Source organism: Aquarana catesbeiana, linkage group LG04 (genome assembly GCF_042186555.1).
Source record: "Aquarana catesbeiana isolate 2022-GZ linkage group LG04, ASM4218655v1, whole genome shotgun sequence".
Classification (NCBI taxonomy): domain Eukaryota; kingdom Metazoa; phylum Chordata; class Amphibia; order Anura; family Ranidae; genus Aquarana; species Aquarana catesbeiana.
Window position 1 is genome coordinate 597482356 of NC_133327.1, and position 25835 is coordinate 597508190.

The 25835-nt window shown below is 43.0% G+C and overlaps 1 protein-coding gene and 1 pseudogene across 1 annotated transcript in view; both read left to right on the forward strand.

Annotated features, from left to right (window-relative positions):
• ACTR2 (actin related protein 2) overlaps nt 1-24887 on the forward strand; it is a 123098-nt gene extending 98211 nt beyond the window's left edge. Inside the window, exons 7-9 of the mRNA XM_073628209.1 lie at nt 7963-8108; nt 16438-16570; nt 22493-24887. Of these exons, the coding sequence (XP_073484310.1) occupies nt 7963-8108; nt 16438-16570; nt 22493-22663 (450 nt within the window). The 3' untranslated portion in view covers nt 22664-24887. The remainder of the gene's footprint in view (nt 1-7962; nt 8109-16437; nt 16571-22492) is intronic.
• On the forward strand, nt 570-634 carry LOC141142027 (U4 spliceosomal RNA; annotated as a pseudogene).
• Nucleotides 24888-25835: the final 948 nt, after the last annotated feature.

Genomic DNA, 25835 nt, shown 5'->3' on the forward strand with positions numbered 1-25835 from the left:
CGCAGCTCCCTTGCTTTCTAAGCTGTCTGTTTCAACGGTAGTGCTTCGGCGTGTATTGTGGCTGAAGTGTTGGACTGCAGACCAGACCTCAAAAAAAAAAAAAAAAAAAAAAAGCCCTAGCTGATCTGCCATTTCAAGGCGATCGTTTGTTTGGGGCCAGTCTGGATGATATTAAAGTGGGAGTCCGGCGACCAATCCTTTTTTTTTTTTTTTTAGGTCATTGAGACACTTTGCTAATCCCAAAATAATACTCAGTTTGGGTGTAATATTTCCGCCTCTGTCTGTCTGTTTTCGTACTGAAGAATAACTTTACAAATGTGATGCTGGCTGTTTCCATCTTGCTTGTGGGCATGTGAAGCCCACAAGCATTGATTTCCTGGAAGAGGTGAATGCTGTTCATTCACAGCTTGTTCACAAGCATGATCATTGTTCCCGCACTGAATCTTGGGAAGCCTGACACTAAGCTCCCAGGAGACAGTGTGGCGCTGGGGAAAGGCAATAAACACGCCTACTCCCATGGGAGGAGAGACAGCAAGTGCCACAATAAAGTACAATATAAAGGTAATTACAGCTTTGCGCAGTGGCAGTATCCTAGCCAATGAGGTTTAACTGAGGCGTGATTATTGCTAATTGCTTCTTGGCCTTTTGGCTAAGATCGAGTGTAGTATCTGTTCTTATCAGTTTCCAGGAGGTAGCGCTTGCTTCCGTCCCTGATCTATGGCGAGATAGAGATGGGATTGCGGTTGCTATGCAAATCCTGCTGGAGTGAAGGTAACCCGGAGCGGTTTGTAGCCGAAAGGGAAGCCTTCTGATGGGGACGGAGAACCATTCAGTCTTGGCGGAGGGTCGGAACCCTGGCCTTCTGGCCTGCATTGGGGCAGCTCTAGCTCCGGACAGTTATTCGAAAGAGAACTCTGGCTCCCCTTTCTCCCACCGGGGGAGCGGCCAGTATTTCCCGAATGTAATTAGGTAGGAGGGATGGAACGACGGTGAAGCCTGATGGCAAGGGCTCGCACCAAGCTTCCAGAACTCCATGCCTTCCTACCTGGGGTGGGGGCTACTGTGGTCTAGGTTGTGGGTCAGGGTTGCTTTGAAAAGCCAGTGGTGAATGTGCCCCTGAAGTGGCAGTTCAGGAGTGCTGTACAGTCACTGTGTTTAGGCACTTGATTTTATGGCACCATGGTCACTTCACCACTTCACACTTTTTTCACACCTGCCTCTTGGGCCGAGCCTTTTGGCTGGGACCAGGGGAAATTTTTAATCCTGGCCGGAGGGCCGGCCATTGTATTACACAATGGTCACTTTTCACTCTCCCACCTTCCTATCCCCCCACTCTTTTTATTTAATCCCCTGTTTGTCACTTTTTTGTTTGATATGTGTACACGTTTTGTCACTGTGGCGAGTAGGGTGTGGGTCCTCGGGCCTACTCTGAAAGTCTTGGGAACAGGTGGACATAAGCCTTTTGGCTTGGTTCGCCTTCTCCTTTGGGGGTCTCCCTTTGGGGGAGCCCCACCTGTACTTGGGATGGTCTGTTTCAGCAGACCTTCCAGTAAACGGTGGTCCGCCTGGTTTTGGCCAGATGGACCCATTGTATAAGTACCTCAGTCCCTGTGTGGAGCCTAACGCCCCGGGGGATCAGGGTAAGATCTTTCCCTAGTGGAGGACTCTGAACACCCGTTGCACGTTTTTGTGTTTCACTCTTTATGTGTGTGCACTTTTTTTGGCACCGGGTGGAAGTTTTTGAGGTGTGTTTCACGCCTCTGGCTTTTCAACAAAGTGAATAAAGGTAATTACAGGGATAAAAAATTTTTTGGTGCGGCATTTGAACATCTATGCAATTAACTGAAGGGGGTAAGATTAAGTTAAAAATTTGAGTGGAACACCGCTTTAAGAGTGTCACAGAGGGGAAGAGTACTTTTCTTCCACAGTCAAAAAAGGGGAAGGAGCCACGTCGCAAGTGTGGTCCTTTCTTCTCGGCACACAGTTTGGTTTTTTTTTCGTCCCTCATGGTCCACCGATAAAGGCTCAGTCTTTCAAGCCCCCATCGGAAGGTTCCAAGTGACCCTAGTCGGGCAAACCGAGAGCGAGGGTTCTCCAGAACTCCAGATAAGGCTCCTTCGGCATGAAGGGGGCGCCCTCACCTGCAGTCCGGGTAGGGGGATGTCTTCGCTTGTTTCCGGGCCCGTGGACCTCTGATAAATGTCATGTGGGTCCACGAAGTGATTCTGTCTGGTTACAAGATTGAGTTGGACGGATCAACTTCAGGGGCTCCCTATACGGATCCAGTCGGACAGTGCTACGGTGATGTCAACCACCAGGGATGAACAAGGAGTGCGTTAGCGGGCCTGGAAGTAGCCAGCATTCTATGGTGGGCAGAGCGTTTTCGTCCCAGCCATCTCCACTGTCCACATTCCGGGGGGGTCAACAATTGGCAGGCAGATTACCTCAGGCGACAAGTGTTGGACCAAGGGGAGTGGTCCCTTCATCAGGAGGTATGTCAACAGATATGTCTGCGTTGGTGCTGTCCAGAGGCAGATCTGATGGCATCCTGGGTCAGCAGGAAGGGTTTGTGCAGAGGTTTGTGGCCAGGTCTTGGGACCCTCTGGCGGACGCCTCAGATGCTTTGGTGGCTCCGTGGGGCCAATATCCTCTGATCTACGCATTTCCTCCTCTCAAGCTTTTGCCTCGGCTGTTACGCAGTATTGAGGCTGAAGAAATTCCAGTCATTCTAGTGGCCCCGGACTGGCCTCGTCGGTCCTGGTGCACCGACCTGGTGCATCTGGTCGCAGACGCCCCCCTGGTGGCTGCCTCTCAGGGAGGATCTGCCATCCCAAGGGCTTCCACCCTGCCTTACCTACCTGGCTGTTGAAGGATAGAGGCTTACCTGCGTTGGTGATTCTGACACTACTCAAAGCTAGGAAGTCTACTTCCAGGAAGGTATATCATCGGATGTGAAAAGCGTACATTTCATGGTGTGAGTTGGTGGGGTTTCACCTACGTTCCTTTTCGATGGCTCGGATTTTGACTTTTCTTCAGATGGGCATTGAAAAGAATTTGGCCTTGAGTACTATCAAAGGCCAGGTGTCAGCTTTGGCGGTTTTCTTTCAACGCCCCCTGGCTTTGCATCCCCTGGTGCGTACCTTCAGTCAGGGGGTTTCACTGGTGCGATCTCTCTTGCCACTGTGGGACTTGAGTCCTGGTGCTTTCGGTTCTACAGAAGCCTCAGTTTGAAAATATTCGAGAAATTCCCCTGCTCACTTTGTCACAGAAGATGGCCTTCTTGGTGGCTATCACTTCTGCTCTCAGGGTGTGGGAATTGGCAGCGCTATCCTAAGGACAAGGTGGTTGTTCGTCCTTGTCCTTCATTCCTTCCAAAAGTTGTTTCTGATTTCAATTAAAATGAAGACATTGTGTTGCCTTCCCTGTGTCCCAGGCCGCAGCATCCGAGGGAATTTGCTTTACACCCCTTGGATGTGGTTGGGGCGATCAGGGTGTATTTGGCAGCCACTGAGTCCTTTCAGAGGTCAGACTCCCTGTTCGTGATCATGGATGGGCCAAAGAAGGGGCTGTCTGCTTCCTCGGCGACCATTTCTAGATGGATCAGACAGATGGTGACTTAGACCTGTCTGTCAGGTGTCGGGTTTCTCCTGGGCCTTCAGTCATCAGTCGTCAGTGATGCAATTGTGCAAGGCGGCCACCTGGTCGTCGGTGCACACTTTCACAAAATTTTACAAAGTGGATGTGCTGGCATCTACGGATGCCTTTTTGGCCGCAAGGTTCTGCGGCTGCAGTCCAGAGGGTTTTTCCCTCATGACGGGGTTTTCTTGCTGCTCAGGTTGGGCTCCAGTTCTCATTGAGCTCCAGGTTGTCTGGTTTGCCTGTTTTTTTGTTGGCTGCCCCACCCCTCATGTTTGGCACTGCTTTGGGACATCCCTATGGTTCTGAATAAGGAATCGCTGTGTCTGTCAATGAACAAATGAGAAAATAGGATTTTTGACTTACCGTAAAATCCGTTTCTCTGAGTTCATTGACAGACACAGCACCCACCCCTCTATGGAGTTTAATTCTTCTGACACTGCTTGTGACAAAACTGAAGGCCTAAAGTAGAGAGGGGGGTGTATATAACCTAGGACTGCCATAGCCCATTCTTTTTTTTTCTGCCTAGTGTCCTACTCCTGTAGGGGGCGATATAACCCTATGGTTCTGAATAAGGAATGGCTGTGTCTGTCAATGAACTCAGAGAAACTGATTTTACGTAAGTCAAAAATCCTATTATTTCACTCATAAAAATGCAAATCAATTTTTAACTTTTTTGAAATGTGTTTTTCTGGATATTTGTTATATCTCTCACTGTTAAAATAATCCTACCATTTAAAATTATAGACTGATCATTTCTTCGTCAGTGGGCAAACATACAAAATCAGCAAGGGATCAAATATTTTTTTTTTTTTTTCCCCCCTCAATGTAATTCTGTGTCAATCTTAACAAATCTCCAATCCAGTTACTAAGTGATAAAGGAGCATCACCAAATCCTCCTTCAACGGTGTCTTGCACACTTCCCCCTCCTAGACAATGCAACCAAAAGTGGGAGGGTTTCAGCAACACAGTCACCTCTGCTAGTCCAGAAAGCAGTGGGCAGGGTGTAGGTATGGCCAACTGCTGATTGAAAAAGCTACAGGCTTATGAATCGGCCATGGAAATCCTGATGGCCACGGTCCCTGCACTATCATCTGTTCCATGACCAGCAATAGCCTAGAAGAGAGACAGTGCTGAAGTTGACTTCACTGGCAGGATCAATGGGCGGATTTGTGAGACTTTGCCGGGACATCCAAGAGGAAACCGTAAGGGCTGCAACATTTTTTTTTTTTCATGGGAAAATCATAGTTTTACTTTAAAAGTTTTATTCTAGACTCGGAAAAAATATAGTGTTGGCTTTTGTCCCTTTTTTATTAGTGATTTATGTCATGAAAAGGTTGCATCCCTTCATCTTGAGATTCTGCTGTCTGAAAGACATCATGATTGACAGCAAAAAAATTACAACTTTATTAGTCATTAAAGGTTTCACTCTCCTCCTTGGACTTTTCTGAGGAAGGAGCGGAAGGTCAAATATTGTGCTATCGAAGTTCCTAAAACCTACCAGCAGTTAATCAAGTGGCTCAGCTCACCACCATCTGCCAAAACCTGTTATATCTGTGGAAAGCCTTTTTACTTTTTTTGATCTACACACCTCTATCTCTTTGGTCCTCTAGAAAGCCGATTTCTGCATATTCTGTTCCAAAAGGTTCAAAGGTTACTCCTTAATTCAGATATGGAAGGAAATAGTTTAGCGTTTTAGAAAGCAGCCTCTGGTGTGTGCTAAGTTGAGAGTAGTGCCGATGCACTGAAAAACCACCCATCGCACTGTAACATTTTTGTGAAATTTATTTAAATGTGAAAAAAAGAAAATTGAAAAAAAGTACTGCTTGCAGTACTTTTACTGTACACCACTGCAGTTTAGTGGTTTGAACAGACCTAATTATAATCAAAGCATACTGCCTTTTTTGTGTGTTTAAGGCGCTGTTGAGAAAAGGCTGCAGCCCAACACACTTGGTGGAAATGTCCATAGGCTCCATTTACACCTATGCAGATTGCTTTTGAGTGTTTTTGCAGTGCTTTTTGTGGGTTTTTACTAGGATTTGCATTTTGCGTTTTTTTTTTTTTTTTGGCCAAATTTGTTGGACAGATTAAAAAATGCAAATTGCGGTAAAATGCAATAAATGCTCTTCTGCAGCTACTCCATTGGTCTGTTGAACCAAAAAAGCAAAAAAAAGCACTGTTTAAAAAATCCCTGAACTTTTCCTAAAACGTAGAGGCACAAAAATGTGTTTGTGAACGTATTCCATAGGAACCCATGCTAAAAATAATGTCTCGTGTTTCTGCAAAAAGCATGAAAAAACGCATTGGTGTGAACCAAGCCTTAAAGAATTAGTATGGTCAAAGCTCTTCTGGGCTTATTTTTGCACTCCTGTCCCAGATTCAGCAGCCCACTGTCGGCTGACATCACAGAGCCAGTCCAGGCTTGGCAGGGATTCTGACAATAATGTCAGGATCCACCCAGATGCCTGACCTACAGCTGCTGAGAGTCTGAGCCAGACACCCACCCCCTTTACAGTCTGTAGCTCCAGTGAGTGCTGGATGGGCAGAGAAGAGTGGTGGCTGGCGGTCACCACTTTCTGCTCAGTGGACCCAAGAACTGAGAGAGCAGCAGTCTTTGATTGCTCAGTTCTCCATGTAGAGCCAACAGGTGACAGCTGGAGCATCAGATCGAATGAGGGCAGGGAGGGGGATACTGATGCATAAACTTTTTTGAACATAATGCAAGGATTGCATTAAGGTGTGTAGGTTTTATAACCACTTTAACTTGACCCCCTTTTTTAACTGCTATACAGCTTAATCCTAAAAATTGTGTTCTTTTTTGATGGAAAAACTAAAGTCTTAAGTTACTCATATTTGGGTGAGGCTTGCTTTGCAGTTCCATTTCACTTTAAATTTACTATAGACGTTTTTACCAAACTTTACTTAAATGAGCAATGGATATTAGAGACTCTGTCACACTGCCTGTTTAGAGCAAGGGTTTAAAGTGGAGCTCCACACAGGGCAATCTTTCTACTTAATGTCTGAGTGTGTCATGTGTTTTTTTTTTTTCTTTCATCAGCGTAGGTTCTGTGTTTTCTGGCCTCAGAGCAGAGATTAAATAGTGGTCACGTAACAGTGCCTTTTTCGTTTGCTGCACTTCCTTTAGGGAGTGGGGGTCACTCTGCGCATCTCCCCCATCCTATTCCCACCTAAAGTTAAATGGGTAGGATATTCTAATGAGATGAAAAATTGCTTCTAGGGAAGTGGGTAGTAACAGAGGCGAAAGGAACTCCCCTGTTCCCACCCACAGAAATGCCACTGCGTATCACTACATGCCAAAGGATTCATGGGACATGTAGTTCTATAAGGTGCATATACAGCAATCGCACTTAACGTGCAGCACCCTGCTCTTGGATAGTGTGAGGATATCTGTTGCAGCCGATGAGGTCTAAGGTAATACATTTTTCATTTTCTGTGCACTTTAAAATAATGTCTAGTTCAGCTTTAAAGCCCATTCCCCAGTACATGTCTACTCGCCTTTTTACAGTACTTCTCCAATGTTCCTTCCCCTGCCACAAATCCAGTTGTTGGCACTTACAGGAAGTGATGATGTCACATCCTTTGTCATGTGAAAGTGTTCCTTCCTAGCAATTTGTCCCTAGGCCCAAGTGCTGCATCATGGGAGGAAGTCAAAAGCACCTCCTTGCTTGGCACCACCAAGTATTTTGCATCAGTTGTAACAGCATAACGAGCAGCAAAGGAATGATCTGCAGGTGAAAGGATTTGGTTCAATGGGTAGGTTCAAACCCTGTCACTTAGTCCTAAATGGGCAGGGTGAGAGGTTCTCTTTAAATATCCCAAAAAAACCCTCACTGAAAATCCCTAACCAGTAAAAAAAATATGAAGGGTTGCATTTGTAACTATGCTTGATTTGCATGCTAGAAACATTTTCCCATTTTGTTTTATTTTTCCTATTTATTTTTAAGAATGTTCTTTTTATTTTTGAAGGTTTGGCCTAAAACATAAATGTTCCCTTTTGTAAAGCAGAATAGCATGTTTTCGTATTGCAAACATTTTCTTTTGTTCAGTATTGCTTAATCAGTTTCATCTCACAAGGGGATCAAATGCATAAACGAATGTATGCAAAGTACTGGAAATATTAATGTTGCTAATGTTTCTGAAAGAATTGCCAGGCACATACTATAAGCTTGTCGAGCGGACAAATACAAGGTCCCTCTGACACCAGAGGGCACAATAAACTTTTCTGCTAATTGGGCCTGGAGTAGCACAGCAGTTTCAGAAATAAAAGGTGACATTGTAAATGTTCATTTTTATTTTGTTGCACAGCTTCCAGATGGCAGGGTTATTAAAGTAGGTGGAGAGCGCTTTGAAGCACCAGAAGCTCTGTTCCAGCCTCATCTTATCAACGTAGAAGGCGTTGGCGTTGCTGAGTTGCTGTTCAACACCATCCAGGCAGCTGACATTGATACTCGGTGAGTTTATTTATTTTTTTCTACTTGCTTCACTGAAAGGTTAACAGCACTGGCACTGCAATTGTGCATGTGCAGCTAGCTATATGTAGCAGAGCGCTTTTTTTCAACCACCCCTTAAATGTTTTTATTTTTTGGGGTGGATGGTTTACAGCAGTGCTTCTCAACCCTGTCCTCAAGTACCCCCAACAGGCCATGTTTGCAGGTTTTCTATTACCTTGCACAGGTGCTTTAAATTGGAGTCAATGGCTTGGTATTTTGGACAGCTATTTTATCTAAGAGAAATTCCCATAACATGGCCTGTTGGGGGGACTCGAGGACAGGGTTGAGAACCACTAGTTTACAGCATGATTAAAACCTGTATCATATGTGAGCATGTAAAAGGTTTATTTATGTAGATGTCAGATGTGACTGTAATTACTTACTTTCTTGCGTCTCTGTTCCTAAGTATGCCGCCATACTTTCAGCTGTATAGAAATGTAAGTTTATAATTTTTTTTTTTAAGGCCAAACACCAGTCAGCTTACACACAATATGAGTGGGCCCTCCACATTATCTCATACAATGCATGAACAGTCATGGCCTTTGTTCTGCATTATACGCAATTACATTTGTGATGATGGTATGCACACAACCAAACGAGGAGTGACTTTGTGATATCAGCCATGTATATTAAAACCAGTGGGGGGTATAGCCTGCTGGACTGTGGAATAATGACCTATTGGGCATGTAATTCTCTCTGATGCATGCCCCTAGACTAAAACACATTAGAACATTAAAGCTGTAGTAAACCGCTGGCTTTTTATTTTTCTAAACCTGCAAGGCAATGCCATAATGTAATATTATTTATCACATACTACCACATTATGTGAAACTTACCTTCGAACAAAGCCGTCCAGCAGCGCTTCCATCTTCACCCGGGTCTTCTTTTTGGGTTCGCGGACTTCAGCTGTGTGGCCAGAGCAGCGATGATGTCACTCCCACACATGTACATGGGAGCCATCGTTAATGGCCCAGGACTCTGAAGGAACGGCACGGGTATGCCGTTCCTTAGAGCTCATTCGCCGGTGACGTCACTGGCTGCATCTAAATTAAAAGTCTCCTAAACGGTGCATGTTTAGGAAATATTTACTGTACCTATAGGTAAGCTCATGATCGGGTTTACCTATAGGTAAAATTCATGCATGGGCGTTTTCTCCCACTTTAATTGACGAGGGGATACACCCAGATCTATTTCGTATTTTTAGCTGACCAAAGTTCAGCCTTAATTTTGCATCCTAATACTTTGTGTTAGCTGCCACGTAAAGTAAAATAACAGATGAATCTTTTGTTAAAGCAGAGTTCCAGGCAAAAGTTGAAAACCTTTGTAAACATAGGCACACCCCACCCCCCTTGTTTTTGTAGAGATTTAGTGTGTGTGTGTGTGTGTGTGTGTGTGTGTGTATATATAATATATAATATATATATATATATATATATATATATATATATATATATATATATATATATATATATATATATATATATAAACCTTTTTTCGCTAATTTTATTCAGGACTTATGTCCCACAGCAAGGTACATCACTTAAGCAGGCTCCCTGGACAAAAAAGTGTCCTTATATTTAAAAGTCAGCAGCTACAGTGTTTGTAGCTGCTGACTTAATTTTTTTTTTTTTCACCCAGACTGGAACTCCACTTTAACCATTTTAGCTGCTCTTATTTTTTTTATTTTTTTTTTCTTCTAAAGCAGAGGCCCTAGAGAATAAATTGGTGGGTGTTGCAATTTTTTTTATGTCACATGGTATTTGCACAACGGTTTTTCAAACGCAATTTTTTGGGGGAAAAAGTACACTTATTAGAATTTTAAAGCAAAAAAAATACTTAACCTAATTGTTCTTTTACAAAAAAAAAAAAAAAAAAAAAATGTTACGCCAAGTAAATAGATACAAAATATGTTGCACTTTAAAATGTTGAGGTACGTAAATGTTACTATCCATAGGTGACGCTGTAAAAGCCTTTACAGGTTACCACTTACATCACTTTTATTGCTGTCAGAAGCAGTGTAAACATCCCTTGTGACAGCAATTAGCATGTGGCAGGCACTTTGTTATTGAGAGATCTGGGGGTCTATAAGACCCCAGATCCCTCTTCTGCACTTAAAAGCATTTGCTCACACCAAGATCAGTGTAATCAAATGCTTTTCATTTTTGAAAATGGCACTGGGGAAATCGGAAGTGATGTAAGGCTATCGCTTCCAGGTTCCTATATCCTAGAGACAATCAAAGCCGGTCCAGTCTTTGATTGCTTCTATATTCAGCTGGCGGAAGCATCGGCTGCTCCATCAGAACTCCCAGTGAAACTAAAAAAATCCCTGTAAAGCCGCTACTTGTAAAAGCAATCCAGCAGCTAGTTAGCCTCTAGGATTGTTTTTACAAGAGAGCTGACCATTGGCTCTAAAAAATGGTACTGAGGTGATCGCTGCAATCATCATCCCGGTATAACCACTTGATTTCTAGTCAGCAAGTGGCAGAAAACCTGTTCTGGGAGAAATCTGTGGGGTGTCTTCTGCTTCTGAAGATACTAGCCTGGTTGTTGACAAGGGAATGTCAGAAAATGCTGATAAGCATGATTTTTCTTGATGCAGTATGACAGCCAGGCAAGTACAATTTCATTTCACCAGGAGTTGGCAACAACCGATTACTTACACCGGTCAGTGCAGGTTTCTGGTATAGAAAAGAATATTTCACTCCCCACTATGCCCTCTTAAAAATCTTCTGATAGTCCCTTGAAACTTTTGCATATTCATCCGTTAAAGTCAATAAAAATGAGAAAACTTGTTTAGTGACCCTTTAACGAATGCTTCACATAATTTTCCTGTTTTAAACTTAGTGTTTGTAGCCCTAAAAAAAAAAAAAAAAAAAAAAAAAAAAAAAAGCACTTCTGTTCCTTTATGGCAGGTTAAACAGTACAGCGTTTGTGCTGTCTAACCTGCCCCTCTCTAAGCTCTAAAAAATCTGGCTGATCTTGCCAGTTCCTGTGTCCCCATCTGTGCTTACCATGATAATCATGGCTGCTGAGCCCTCAGTTTATGTGGTACAGTCATCCGCTGCTCTCCCCTCCCCCTCCCTCCCTGCCTGTCAGCTCAGTGTGTCTGTGTCTCTGCCCCCCTTTCGCTATTGTTAAAAAAATTTTTTTAAAAAGTCACTGGCAGCCCCTCTATTTTATCCAGGCATAACATGCTCTTAAGTGTTGTGTGGTTTTTGTTTTTTGTTTTTGTTTATTAAACAAAGCCTCTAAATACAATTTTTCAGATATTTTCAGGCCGGTCTCGTGACTCCCGGATACTCTCCTGTTGCGATCCAGGGCTACAGCGGGAGGGGCTGAGCGACCACGTGACCCCTCCTGTTGATGTCAGACGGAGATCTCTGCCCCTTCCGCTGTAGCCCTGGATCAGAGTAGGAGAGCGGCCGAGAGTCACGTGACCGGCCTAAATATATCTGAAAAAGGCTATTTAGAGGCTTTATTTTGAAGAAAAAAAACACTTAGGCCCCTTTCACACTGGAGCGGTTTTCAGGCAGTATTGTGCTAAAAATACCGCCTGAAAACCGCCCCAAAACAGCCTCCGCTGTTTGTTCAGTGTGAAAGCCCGAGGGCTTTCACACTGAAGCGGTGCGCTCGTAGGACGGTAAAAAAAGTCCTGCGAGCCGCTTCTTTGGAGCGGGGAAGGAGCGGTGTATTCACCGCTCCTAAACCGCTCCTGCCCATTGAAATCAATGGGACAGCGCGGCTATACCGCGGTAATACAGCGGCTATAGCCACGCTGTACGAGCGGATTTAACCCTTTTTCGGCCGCCAGCGGGGGTTAAAACCGAACCACTAGCGGCCGAATACCGCTGCAAGAACGACGGTACAGCAGCGCTAAAAATAGCGCTGTTGTACCGCCGATGCCCCCACCGCCCCAGTGTGAAAGGGGCCTTAGAGTGTGTTATGCCTGGATAATATCGAGGAGCTGCCAGTGAATTTATTTTGACAGGTGACAACCAGTTTAAGAGGGTGATCACACACTTATATCCTAATCAAACAGTAGAGGACATAGGCAAAGTTATCATAGTCGCAGGGCTATAGGCTCATACCTTTTAGGTGAATGGACCCTCACAAAGCTTTCAAGGGCTCCTACCCTATAACCCTAGCCCACTTGAGTCCTCAGTTTTTAAGCTAGTGTCCTCAGGTGATGGAACGCTTCTCCCTTGCGAAAGAATCACTTGTGTAGCTTATCTAGTTTATTATAATTTTCTTCTTTATATTTTACAATCAACTCTTCAACTGTGTCCCGCACTGTCTTCTACAACAGAAGCAGTGCATCCAGATTAGCTAAGCCTCAGTAAAACCTTGGTAACTGTACCTGGAACCCATCCTGTGGGCAATGCCTTTTTAATGTTGCTTCGGCCATTGGATGCTCCACAGGCGCTCACCTTGGCACAAACTTTTCTGCTGGCTTTTCTAATGTTTCAATACTAGTACTTTTGCTACAGCAGCTATAATGTTATGAGCACCCACCTAATATTGAGTAGGTCCCCCTTTTTGTAGCCAAAAAAACTGACCAATCGAGGTTTGGACGCCACTAGACCTCTGAAGGTGTGCTGTGGTATCTGGCACCAAGCCATCAATAGCAGTTCCTTTTAAGTCCTGTAAATTATACAGTGGGGTCTCCATGGATTGGACTTGTTTTTCCAGCACATCCCACAAATACTTGATTGGACTGAAAGCTAAACAATTTGGAGGCTAAGTCAACACCATGCACACATTGTTGTGTTCCTTGAAACATTTTTGCAGTGTTGCAGGGCACATTATCCTGCTGAAAGAGTGCACTGCTGTCAGGAAATTCAGTTTCCATGAAGGGGCATACTTGAAAAGCAACAATGTTTAGATAGGTGCTACGTGCCAAAGTAACATCCACATGCATGGAAGAACCCAGGGTTTGCCAGGAGAGCATTGCCCTAAGCATCCCAATGCCTCTGCTAGCTTTCCTTTTTTCCCATACTGCATCCTGGTGCCATCTCTTCCCCAGGTAAGAGATGCACACGCACCCTGCCATCCACATAATTAAAAAAAAAAGTGATTCATCACACCAGGCTAACTTCCAATTCTCCGTGGTCCAGTCCTGATGCTCACATGTCCATTGTAGGCGCTTTTGGCTTTGGACATAGGTCGGCGTCTCTGCAGTTCCATAAACAAACTGCAATGCCCATTTTTTTTTCTACTTTCAACATATTAAACTTCAGAGACATGTTTACTTCCTGTCTATCCTTTAATAAACAGCCAGCAAGGAGGTAATATAACTCCTCCTTTCTGCCTGCCAAATACCCACTGCAATTGTGAGATCTTGCTGTGATTATCTCTTTAGTAAGTATCAACTCTGTTTCATAAAAGATGGGTCCACTTAACTATTTAATCTTGGCTATGAGTTTAAAGGCTAAGTTCAGTAGTTCACCTTTCAAAAAAAATTAAATGCTGCCCATTCAAACTACATCAGATCTATAAATGAATGACGTGGCTGTGTGGGCGGAGCCTTGCCCAGCTGTGCTGTTTTCGAAAAATAACAGTGGATGCTGTCAGAGGTGGCTGTATAGGAGCATGTTAGTACACCCTAAATATGGGTGTTGCATATAACATGCTCCTAAAGGTCAACTTATTTAATTGGACCGCTCCTAGCAATCCCCTAAAAAGCCAAAATACACATATGTAAACTGCTTTTAACTGCAATAATCACACAAATTCTACTCTTAGGCCATTGAATCCTAAATCCAAACGGGAAGTGGCTTGCAATATGTACCCTGATATGCTATGTATACATATAAATTTCAAAATGTGCAGCGCTATCACTCTAAAAATCTGTCTTCAACTGCCAGGGTATTTGTAATTCTGTTCTGCTGGTGTTTTTGATCCAGGCATCCCTACCAGATGACACAGATAAGTCTTAGGCTACCCTAGGATTTTATACAGCAGTAAAACAGCATGCTCAAAGACCTTCTCCACTAGGGGTGCGCATCTTCACTGGTCTCACGATCCGATTCGATTACGATTATCTGGTCAATGATTTGATTCCGCTATGCATCACCATAACCGACGAGCTCCCACTTCCGCTTGGGCCGCTTAGGCAGTCCTTCCACCCTGCAATCTTCTGGGACACATCACAGTTCCCAAAAGATTGCCCAACTATGCAGGACAGCGCAGTGAGACATGCGCACCCGTCTGTGAAGCTGCAAGCTGTCACAGCCGGATGCCCACAGTAGTATTGCTAGTGCTGTGGACAGGCAGGGGAGAGAAAGGAGGGTTTGGGTGGCCATGTCGCTGGATTGTGGAACAGGTGAGTGTCTCTTTATTAAAAGTCAGAAGATACTTTTTTTGTAGCTACTGACTTTTAATAAACAAAAAATTGACTGGAACTCCGCTTTGAATTAAAAATAACCTCACTCCCTTAAAAAGTGCAGTAATTCGGTGCACTGCAGGGTACAGGCATTCACATACACTGCTGCTGGGAGGTCAGGAGGGAATACAATCCACAGATGACAAACAGCAATGTGAAGTCCCTGTACTGTCTCTGTGCTGACCAGTGGCAGCTGGTGCTCAAAATTTTTTTGGGGGGGGGGGGCGCAAACAAACTGAAAAATACTGAACCTCCCCCGTCAAATGCAGCCACCTGTGCCTGTCAAATGCAGTCACCTGTGCACGTCAAACGCAGCCATCACTTCACTAACCCCCCCACAATGCATGGGCCACCACTGGTGCTGACAGTTCCTTGGCATTCCTGTTTGCGCCTTCCAGCACACTAGGAGTTAACAGTGGAATGTGCACAGGATAGCCAGGGACCTGTCAGCATGGAGCGAGAGGTGTAAGTAGAGTACACATTTGTACTCTACTGTCTTCTTACTGTTGTTAAAATTTATTTTAATAAATGCTGTATTACAATGGATGATGTGCCCAGCTGTATGTGCTTTTTAAAAAAACTATGTCACTTCATGCTGAATTTCACAGTAGTACGATACATGTGACTGCCGGCCCGTCCCGCCCCTCTCCGCTCTCCTCTCACGTCTCCTGAGTCCTGACGTCAGCGGGGAATTCTCAGCCCTGCCCGCTGTCTATAGCTATCGTATCAGAGGAGAGGCGGGTGGGGCTGAGAATTCCCCGCTGACGTCAAGACTCAAGAGAGTGGAGAGGGGCGGGACCGGCCAGGAGTCACATGTATCGTACTACTGTGAAATTCAGTATGAAGTGACATAGTTTTTTAAAAAGCACATACAGCGGGTCACATCATCCATTGTAATACAGCATTTATTAAAATAAAGTAATTTTGAAAAAACGCTCACAGAGCTTTCCCAGGAGGGGCGGGGCTAGTCGTCATGACGTCACCCGCAATGGATTTTCCGGTCCGTATGCATCGATGCCGCATCGGGGACACCCTAATCGCGATGCAACGATTAATTTCAGCACCCCTATTCTCCACCCTATGATTGTGCAGTGAAAGAGCAGCACCCTTCTTTTTTTGTTTTCTTTTTTTTTGTTCCCTCTTTTAGATTAACAGCACCGCACAGTGCAGTGCAGACCTGACTGGCTCAGTGCTAACCCTTCCTCTGCAATTGCTGGAAGCAACGTGTATAATGCTTGCTGATGGTGACCAAGAATGGGGTGGAAGATAACCCCTTTTAGTAATGTCAGTTAGGTTAATTCTATTAATTCTCTGACCTCTTCTTCTCAGCTGCATAGCTTCTAAATATTCCCTGACTTTGGGCTGTATTATGATGTTTGTGTGTGTTTTTTGTGTGTACACCTACATGTGGTGGTCTGCTTTGAGATTTTCAGATTACTAATAGTAGAGTCATCCCAGTGAGCTTGTCTGCTCAAGCATCGCATATACAGGCAGTCCCCGAGTTATGAACACCCGAGTTACGAACGTCTCCTACTTATGAACGGCCTCAAATGCCGGCCACTTGTGCTCCACACTGGTCCTGGATACCTCTGCACACATCCCGTACTGCATGGCCAGAAGAGCCCCAGATAACATAACAAGCGCCCGGAACATCCCACATGCATGCACAGGCAGACCTTGCACTTACGAATGCAGTGTTCCGACCGGAAGTTACTTACAAATGCAGTGTTGCGACTTACGAACAACTTCGACTTACGAACAAACTTACAGTCCCTATTTTGTTCATAACTCGGGGAATTCCTGTAAGTGAAATGTGCACTTTCAATGGGGCTGAAAGGTTGGGCTACATTGTTGTTTAGATTTTCTTACACCATGTATAATAATTTCTTGGTTATCTTTTGTTTTCAGGCCAGAGTTCTATAAGCACATTGTTCTGTCTGGAGGCTCCACAATGTATCCAGGTCTTCCATCCCGCCTGGAGAGAGAACTTAAACAACTATACTTAGAGCGAGTCTTAAAAGGAGATGTTGAGAAACTATCGGTAAGAACTTAAAGTATCAGATACTGGGCCAGAATTGTTGTATTTAATTATTAATGTTGTACAGTGCAACAAATCACATCCCGGTTGACTTTTGAACACAGTATTTAGTCTTCCCTATGTTAAAGCACCACCAATACAAAAAAACGTAAACTAAAAACCATATACACCATTTTTGTTTGCCTCATATCTTACTCTCTTCCCCTCCCCCCCCCCATCTCACACGTGGATGTTATCTGGTGTGGTCATGAATTTGCACCTTGCCATGGCTTTAGCAATAAGAGCAGCTTGACAGTTTGTTAATGCCATTGGTGATGTAGCCTTCCCACGCTGTTGTGAGGTGTTGGCCCCAGTGCTTCAAGCAACAAGGAAGCGGGAAAAAAAACTGAAGAATGCTTAAGCTTACCCAATCAGTTTGTTTATTTTTGGGGATCGGCATGCAGAGGTTCATGCACAATTTATTACCATTAATGGGTTGATGATCTGACACTATTTGGGATATGGTTACTGCTTTTTGCAGAATAATATTACCCTTTGTATTGCGTATTAAAAAGACTGGAATGTAAAGAATAACAAAACTACAAAAAAACTAATTATAAATGCCTGCTTTGCTGCATGTTTCTCAAATTTTTGCTTTCTTGTAGGGCACAGCTGCTGGCAGAATCTTTAGCTTCCGATTCTTCTGGGTATATATCAGATGCCTGTTTCCCAATGCAGTTCTATGGTTCTTTCCACTGAATGCAACCCCGCCAGCATGTCCCCTGGGGCACACTATTGATGTGTCTTGCAGGTGGAGCCACAGTACGAGAGCCAGGCACCCAACACACACAGAAGTGTAGAAAATTAAAAATTCTGCAGGCATATTTGCTCAGCAAAAGGGAGAAGATTTGAGGATTGCAGACACAAAGCAATGAGCACTACGAAAAAAAAAAAAAAAAAAAAACAGCGTGAGTCCCCCCCCCGAAGTCCATACCATACCAGACCCTTATTCAAGCATGCAGCCCAGCAGGTCAGGAAAATGGGGGGGGGGGGGGTGGGGGGGGGGGTGGGGGGGGACAAGCGAGGAACCCAAACTCTCCCTGGACCATACCAGGCTACATGCCCTCAACATATTGATTGTTGCTTTGGGGCAGTGGGCATGTTGGGACATGTTAATTGGGACACAGGCTTCTTCCCGACAACCCTGAGCAGTGGTTGTGGGGGTCTGCGGGCAGGGGGCTTATCAGAATCTGGAAACCCTTTAACAAGTGACGTCACAAGGGGTGGATTCTCGCAACCCCCCCCCCCCCCCCCCTTACTGACCCGCAGGGCTGCATGCTTGGATAAGGGTCTGGTATGGATTTTTTTTTTTTTTTTTGCGCGGGGTTTCCCCTCAAGATCTCCAGAGCACAAGTCACATGCCACAAGTTGGATCAGTGAAGATGATGATCCCGACTCTAATGCAAATCAGTGGGCTGAAATCCTGACCAAAGTAGTGCATTTAGTAGTGCAGTAGTGCAAAGGAAGCATTTTCAAAGTCAGATCACACAAGTCGAACCAGTTAAGAGGGCTGTCCAAGGATGAGCTGGAAAAACATTTTGCTACTAATCAGGTTAATTTGTCAGTAACATGACTGGCTATAAAAAGAGCATCTTAGAAGTAGTGTCTCAGAGGTTAAGATGAGCAGAGGTTCAATAATCTGAAAAGCTGCATCTAAAAATTGTTGAACACTTTCAGAATAATCTTCCTTAGCGTAAAAATTGCAAAGGTTCTAAATCTATCCTCATCTACAGCACATAATATAAAAAAAATTGAGAAACTGGAGAAATCTCTGTGCACAAGAAACAATGCCGAAACGCATTATTAAATGCCTGAGATCTTCTGGCCCTTTAACACCACTGCATTAAAATAGGCATCATTCTGTGATGGACATCACTGCATGGGCTCAGGAATATCTCCAAAAATCACTGTCTGTGAACACAGTTTGCTGTGCTAGCCAAAAATGCAAAATGGTACATTTTCTTGGTTTAAACATTAGATATGTTTTATATTGTGAATAAAATATGGGTCCCAACTTTTTCAACTTTTTTGGGGTTGTAGCTGCCTCTCTTAGACAATGGAAATACCTGGCATCGGTGGATATTCAAGATGCTGTTCCCATTTATCCCCTTCATTGTGCCTTCTGAACTTCACAGTGGCAGAGGATTTCTTAGAGTAGTAGTACTAGAAAGGTCTTGGCATCTCTGCTAGCCCTGCTCAGAACCCAGGGCATTCAAGTCACAGGCTATCTAGACAAACCACCTTCTGAAAAACTTCTTTCAGTCAGTTGTTAGAAAATGTCCACAGGACAAATAACTACTCCAGGCTTTTGGCTGGGTGATGCATGTAGCATTTTCTTCTAGAAAAGGAAATTCTTTCTCTAAGAGCTCATATTCGAGAACTCAAAGATCCAAGAGAAATCTCTGTGAGGTTCTGCATAAGTGTTCTCTAGGCCTAATGGTCACTTCCTTCGAGACAATTTCGCCTTTCACCCAATTTCTTTTAAGAGCTCTCCAAGAAATCATTTTTGATGGCATGGAAAAAGCAGACTCTTTCCCTTGGCTTACCCATGCTACTATCCAGCCAGCAAGAACTAGAACACTTAATTTCTGAACCCACATATGGAGGATTTTTTGTCATTTGGCACTGCGTCACTTTAGTTGACAATTGCACGGTCCACCCCCACCCCCCAAATAGAGCTTTCTTTTGGTGGTATTTGCTCACCTCTGTGCTTTTTATTTTTTTGCGCTATAAACAGAAAAAGAGCAACAATTTTGAAAAAAAAGCAATATTTTTTTGCTATAATATCCCCCAAAAATATATAAAAAAAAAACAAATTTCTTCCACAGTTTAGGCCGATATGTATTCTTCTACATTTTTGGTAAAAAAAAAAAAAAATCGCAGTAAATATATATTGATTGGTTTGCGCAAAAGTTATAGCATCTACAAAATAGGGGATAGATTTATGGCATTTTTATTTTTTTTTTCACCATTAATGGCGGCAATCTGCGAGTTTTTTTTTTTTTTTTTTTTTATCGTGACTACGACATTGCTGCAGACAGATCGGACACTTTTGACACTATTTTGGGACCATTGACATTTGTACAGAAATCAGAGCTAAAAATAGCCACTGATTACAGTATAAATGTCACTGGCAGGGAAGGGGCTAACTAGGGGGCGATCAAGAGGTTAAGTGTGTTCTAACTGTAGCGGGGGGTGGGCTCACCACAACATGACTGTTATGTTGCTAGGCAGAACAGGGAAATGCCTTGTATCTCCCCATTCTGCCTCTCCTCACCGCAATTGCGGGCCACTGGCGAACACTGAATTTGCCGGACCCACAGGCACGCTCCTGAGCTGGCGGCACACGTGCGCCCGCTAGGTGTGAATTTCAAAGGGACATACGGGTACGCCCTTTTGCCTGCCCGTGCCATTCTGCCGACGTAAATCAGCGTGCGTCAGCGGCATGTGGTTAAGCTGCAGCTGCCCAGATTTTGAAATTTAATTGATCTTTTATTGATCTTTTATTTTAATTATTTGTTATCTTTGTGCGAGTGACATTTCAAAAACATATCTTTTGTATTCATTGCTTGTCCCATGGTGTATGATATTATGTTGCCAGAACTAGGTGATCTCCTGTGAACCCACATGAAGAAGTATGGCCAAAAAAGCTTTGGCCATACTTCACTCTTAGGATAAAAAGAATTTTGACTTGCCTGTAAATTTCATATCTTTGAGTACAGGGCAGGCCACCTTCCCTTCCTTTTCTTAGTTTACGTTGCATTGCTTGCTACAAAACTGAGATTTCATGTAGGGGAGGGGTATAGAGGAGGTGCCCCGGGGGGTTCTCAAAACCTTGCCATTATCCAGCCAATTAAAGGTACATGCCAATATCCGTGGTGTATGAATATGTTGCCTGTGTCCTGTACTCCAAGATAAGAAATTTTACAGGTAAGTTAACTTTTTTTTTTTTTTTTAAATCGGTGACAAGGTTTCTAAATTGGACTATACATCTGCAGATACTATGCCCAAGTTTATTTTGTAGCTCAACAACATAATATCTGGGCCACATGTAAATATTCAAAAGCATAACTTTCAGGGACCTCCATGCCTGGTTTTATAATGGTTAAAGAGGATCAGCTGTTGTCTGGTCAGCACAGGCTACCTACTAGTCCTTGAGGTTGCCATACAAGTATAGACTCCAGTAATAGCTGGTCTGACCGTTTTCTCTTTTTTTTTTTCCCTCTCTGTGCTTGCAGCCGAATGTTTTCCATCCTTTTTATTGATGAAGTAAGCAAGACACGATGGAATGCTTCATTTGAAAATAGCTCTTAGGCATTCATAAGCTTTGTTTAGAATGGTGCCTAGAGAACAATGCAGCTGTAACCTGATTGCCAGCATGTACATGCCTTTTTAAAGTTGAACGTAGCGGCCATCTTAGCCTCTGTTTGATCTGCAGTTGCCTTGGTGTTGCACATGTGATGTGATCAGTTCTTGCATCGGTCATTTGAAGGCTTGAAAGGTTGGTTGAGAGAACAAGCAGCTGTGACAGTCATCAGTCATGGCATGCCTTGAATGTAACTGGGGAAACTGTTAAAATCAGTGGGTTTGGTTCCTCTTGAAAACACATAAAATGTGAGTTGCAGCTAGTTTGAACATCTCTTTGCCATAGGCTAGGGCCATAATTATGTGTACCTTAGGAATGGGTCAGTTACATCTCATATACTTGTACTTTAACTTTGTTTATGTTGTAAACATGCTACAATTTCAGTATTGCAGTGTAGTAACCCAGATATATCACTGTTATGCATAATCTGACATCTTTGACCTAAATTCATGTTGGCTGTTTGCAAAAGAATCATGCCTACTAACGCAGCACCACACCCCATCTCTACACAAGCCCTTTTGTAAGACAGAATTTTATCCATACTATATTTCACCACTAGATGGAGTACGGTTTGGTTGGTGGTATCTGAAATCTTTGTCTACTGCACATTATAGAAACTGCACTTGGCATTCAGTAAAAATGTTATCTTTCTGTATATTTTTCTTTGTTAGTTGTTAAGATCGTATTACTGCTTCAGAGTTTTGCAAAACCTAGTATCTAGTGTGTGGTTTTTGTTTTTTTGTTTGTTTTTTAAAGTAACATTTCAGTTGTGAGTGGAGTTGGTTAGGCTCTCTCATCTCTGGGCCCTATCCCTTGTAAAACTATCGGCATCACCATAGTATGCCAGCACCACAATGGCTCTGTTAAGGCCAGGTGGTGAAAATTGGACTTTAGGTCCCTTTGTATAATTATAGCTTGATAATTTGATGGCTCTCTATTGCAGAACTGCATTTTGCATTGTTACCTGCATTTTATTAATTTAATGCTTGATTTTACTTGTACACTAATATTGATTATTAAAGTGACCCTATTACTAAAGGGGGAAAAAAGAGCAAATGGCATTATCTGCAGAAACCAGAGATGATATACCTACCTTTCTGGCAGGCAGTGTCTTAAAAAAAAACACCACTGTGATGTTGCTCCCCAGCAGCCCCTGCAGGTATTTAACACACCTGGTTGTGTGAATTCCTGCTATCCCTCCCAACAGGCAGTGTTTCCTTGTGCTTGCTCATATGTCACTACAAAACGTATGAGCCAGTGGAAGGAACCACCATGTGCAAGTGCGAAAACAAGTATTTTATACATCAGGTTAGTATAATATTTGCGCCACCTGGGGAGCAAGTATTTTTGACAGCATTTCAAGACACAGGCCATCAGAAAGTTAAGTAATAGGGCCTTGTTTTCCTGCAGGTATTGCGATTTTGCTTTTTTGACCCTGTAGTGACTTGGTCATTTTAAGGTAGTTCTTATTTTATTTATTAAGGCATTTATACTGATGATTATGCCCCCTGTCTTTTCAGAAATTCAAGATTCGCATAGAAGATCCTCCTCGTCGTAAGCACATGGTATTCCTAGGAGGAGCTGTTTTAGCAGACATCATGAAAGACAAAGACAACTTCTGGATGACCCGGCAGGAGTACCAGGAGAAGGGTGTGCGTGTGCTGGAGAAGCTCGGCGTGACTGTCCGATAAATTCCACTGCCAGCTCCAATTGCTTCTCTAAAGCTTTCCTTATTTCCTCTATTGCCAATCTCTGAACTCATTCAGCTACATGACTTGGGAAGGCCTGTCTGTGCCCTTCTGGCCTATTTGGTCAGATTTTTTTTATTTTTATTTTGTCCCAATTACTTGGGGAGGGGGGAGCTTTGTTCAATGTTTAACGTGGCTAAATTAGACTTTCATTTATTTGCCCATTTTCTTTACAAACACAAAGCTTCAGCTACAGAACTATCTGCTCATTCTCTGTTGCACAGTAGGCTTTTTCACATAGTATGCTGCTTAAAGGCGGCTGGCTTTATCTTCTGCTCTCTCTCTCTCTGGGTGGTTTGGCCCCCTTTCCATTAAACGGTTCCGTGAAATACAAGTACATCCTGCGGATTTTGCTTTTGCAGTCTGCTCTGAGGTTTCCCACTGACCCTCATTTCTGCAACATAATAAAATTGTTTGTTTTTTTTTTTATAGTTCCAACTCCACTTGGAACCCTCATTGCCAATCCACTTGTATCATTTGTTTTGTTTTTACCTTTTTAGTTTTAAGTTTGGATATGTTTATGGTACATTTCCATTCGTTGTAATGTGTATTGGATAGAGGTTCCCCCCTTTTTTCCTCCTTTACACTGTGGCTTAACGAAAGCACTTGTCCAGGCGATAAGGTCAGCTGCCAGTTCATTCCCAGAAACAACAAAGATTTAAAAGTTAAAACATGTATGTGATAATTTGATAATTTCTAAATATAGAGAATTGTATCTGTAAAGATAAAAACTCTTGTTTGTCTTTATTTTCCCCTGAATTTTTTTTTTTTTTTAAGGCAGCACAGTGACTAAAATGCCTATTTGCCAGTGCCAATAAACTTTTCTTTTTGACGGGATGTTTCCAATAAGAAAAAGAGAATATATTAGTTGTGTATGAGCAGTACCAGAGCACAGTGTTATGCTGTTTTTTGAAGATCAATTGTTTGCCATAGAATTTACAGCGTTTTATTCTGTGCAGGTCTACGCAGAGGAAGAAGTGTTTCTGCATAGGTGTTACTAAGTGATGCAGTAGACTTTTTTTTTCTTCTTTTTTTTTTTCTTGGTGGTTTGTGCTTTGCTGTAATGTCCAATCTCATTCATTCTGCTACTGAGCATTTGTTTTTTTTTTGCAATCTGGAGCACAAAAGACAAATATGATCAAAGTTGAGCAATAATATTAAAGGGGATTGTATCCATTTAGCTGCAGTCTTTTTAGTTCAGTTATCTCTCAAAACAGGTGCAGATTGTCCCTTGAGGATTGGATCAGTGGTTTAGTTGAGCAAATTCCTGTTTCTTTGTAGCAACACCATCTCTATTGGCCTATAAGTTCAGCAAGTAAGTCACAGAACATTAATAGACAACAAACAGCTATCACGGTCAATCATGGGATGATTTAGCACATTTTTGTCAAGGGAGAGCTTGCATAAGTTTGAGAGAACTTATCTTGAACGTGAAATTTGCAATATGTTAGAGTAACACTTGTAAGGGTCGCTGCCCAAAACTGGGATTTCAGTGTTGACTAGAAGCAACAATTTTCCCAAAGTTCCCAGTCCCACCTGCTGCATCCATTAGAATAGGGATTTCCCTTCCTACTGGGGTTGTTCAACCGTATTCATCTATATGGAGAATAGAGTAGGAGAAGCACGACTCCATGGCATGATGTGAAATTTTCTTGTAACATGTCACTGGAGTCCTCAAACAGTTTGAGATAAGGTAGGAATCCAGTTGGTGGTTTAAACAAGTGAACTACAGTACATCTGTTACTGAAATATCCATTTAGATGACTCCTTGGTCTTTAAAATTGCACAGACTCAGAGTGTTAGAAAGTTTATAGCACATTAATAACCCTTTAATTCCTGCTAGGCATGCTAAGCTAGTAGGTGGTACCGGTATGTATTTAGGCAGCAACCTATCTGCTCTGATCTATCAAATATCACATACACCCTCCCCAGCCTTGCTGTTAGGACCATGACAGTTGGAAAGTTTTATTTACTAAACATGTGTAAGGAACGCATGGTTGGTATAAATATTTCTAGCGTTCCCATATATACTTTGAGATCCTTCAGAAATCGGGGCCAAGAATTGCATCTAGGTGGTTTTTTTCTTTTTTTATTCCATAATTTCTATGTCATGACATTTTAAGGTAATTTTTAAACTAATTTGGAATAAATTGGTCATTCTACTTGAGCTCCTTGTCATCTTTCTGTGTTTGGAAACAACTGGCACTTGCTTTCTGGCATTTCGTCTTGGTGGCGATGTAAAGGGGATTCATACACAAATTGTTCACCCATTGTGCACCTAGTGTAGTGTCTATAACCTGTGGATAGCTTGAGAGACCCAAAACATTTTCTTCCTTATTATACTCAAAAATGATATAAATATACCAGTGCTTACAGCTCTGTTAAATTGTGTTTTTAAGTTTGCAACTCCAGGCAAATGGATTCAATATGCTATTTAAATACATATATTAGAGCAGATTTACCTGCAAATGGATTAGTATTTCTGTCATGCCAGGACCTGATACACATTGTGGCTGATTTACTAAAACTGGAGAATGCAAAATCTGGTGTAGCTGTGCATGGGTAGCCAATCCGCTTCTAATGTCAGCTTGTTCAGTTAAGCTTTTGACAAAAAAAAAAAACACCTTGAAGCTGATTGGTTTCTATGCCAAACTGCACTAGATTGTGCGCTCTCCAGTTTTAGTCAATCAGTCCCATTATATGGCCAAAAATTTGTGGACACCTGACCATCACATCCATATGAGCTTGTACATCCCCTTCCAAAACCGTGTGGGTGTAGAGTTGGCTCCCAATTTGTAGACATAACGGCCTCCACTCTTCTGGGGATGCTTTCCACAAGATTTAGCAGGGTCTCTGTGGGAATTTGTGGTTATTTAACCTAAAGAGTATATGTAAGGTCCGGTACTGATGTTGGGGCAGAAGACCTGGCTATTTTTAAGAATCAGACTTAGCTGGGTAAATGCAGCATCGGTCCCCCGCTGGCTCTAAGACTGAGAACTGAGCGATCAAACAATGCTGTTCGCTCAGTGCTCAGAGAGCTGGTGACTGTCAGTCACTGCCTCACTGGATCGCTGGGCTGTGGAGGGGGTGGGAGCAGCATGCTCAAGCTCTCCCG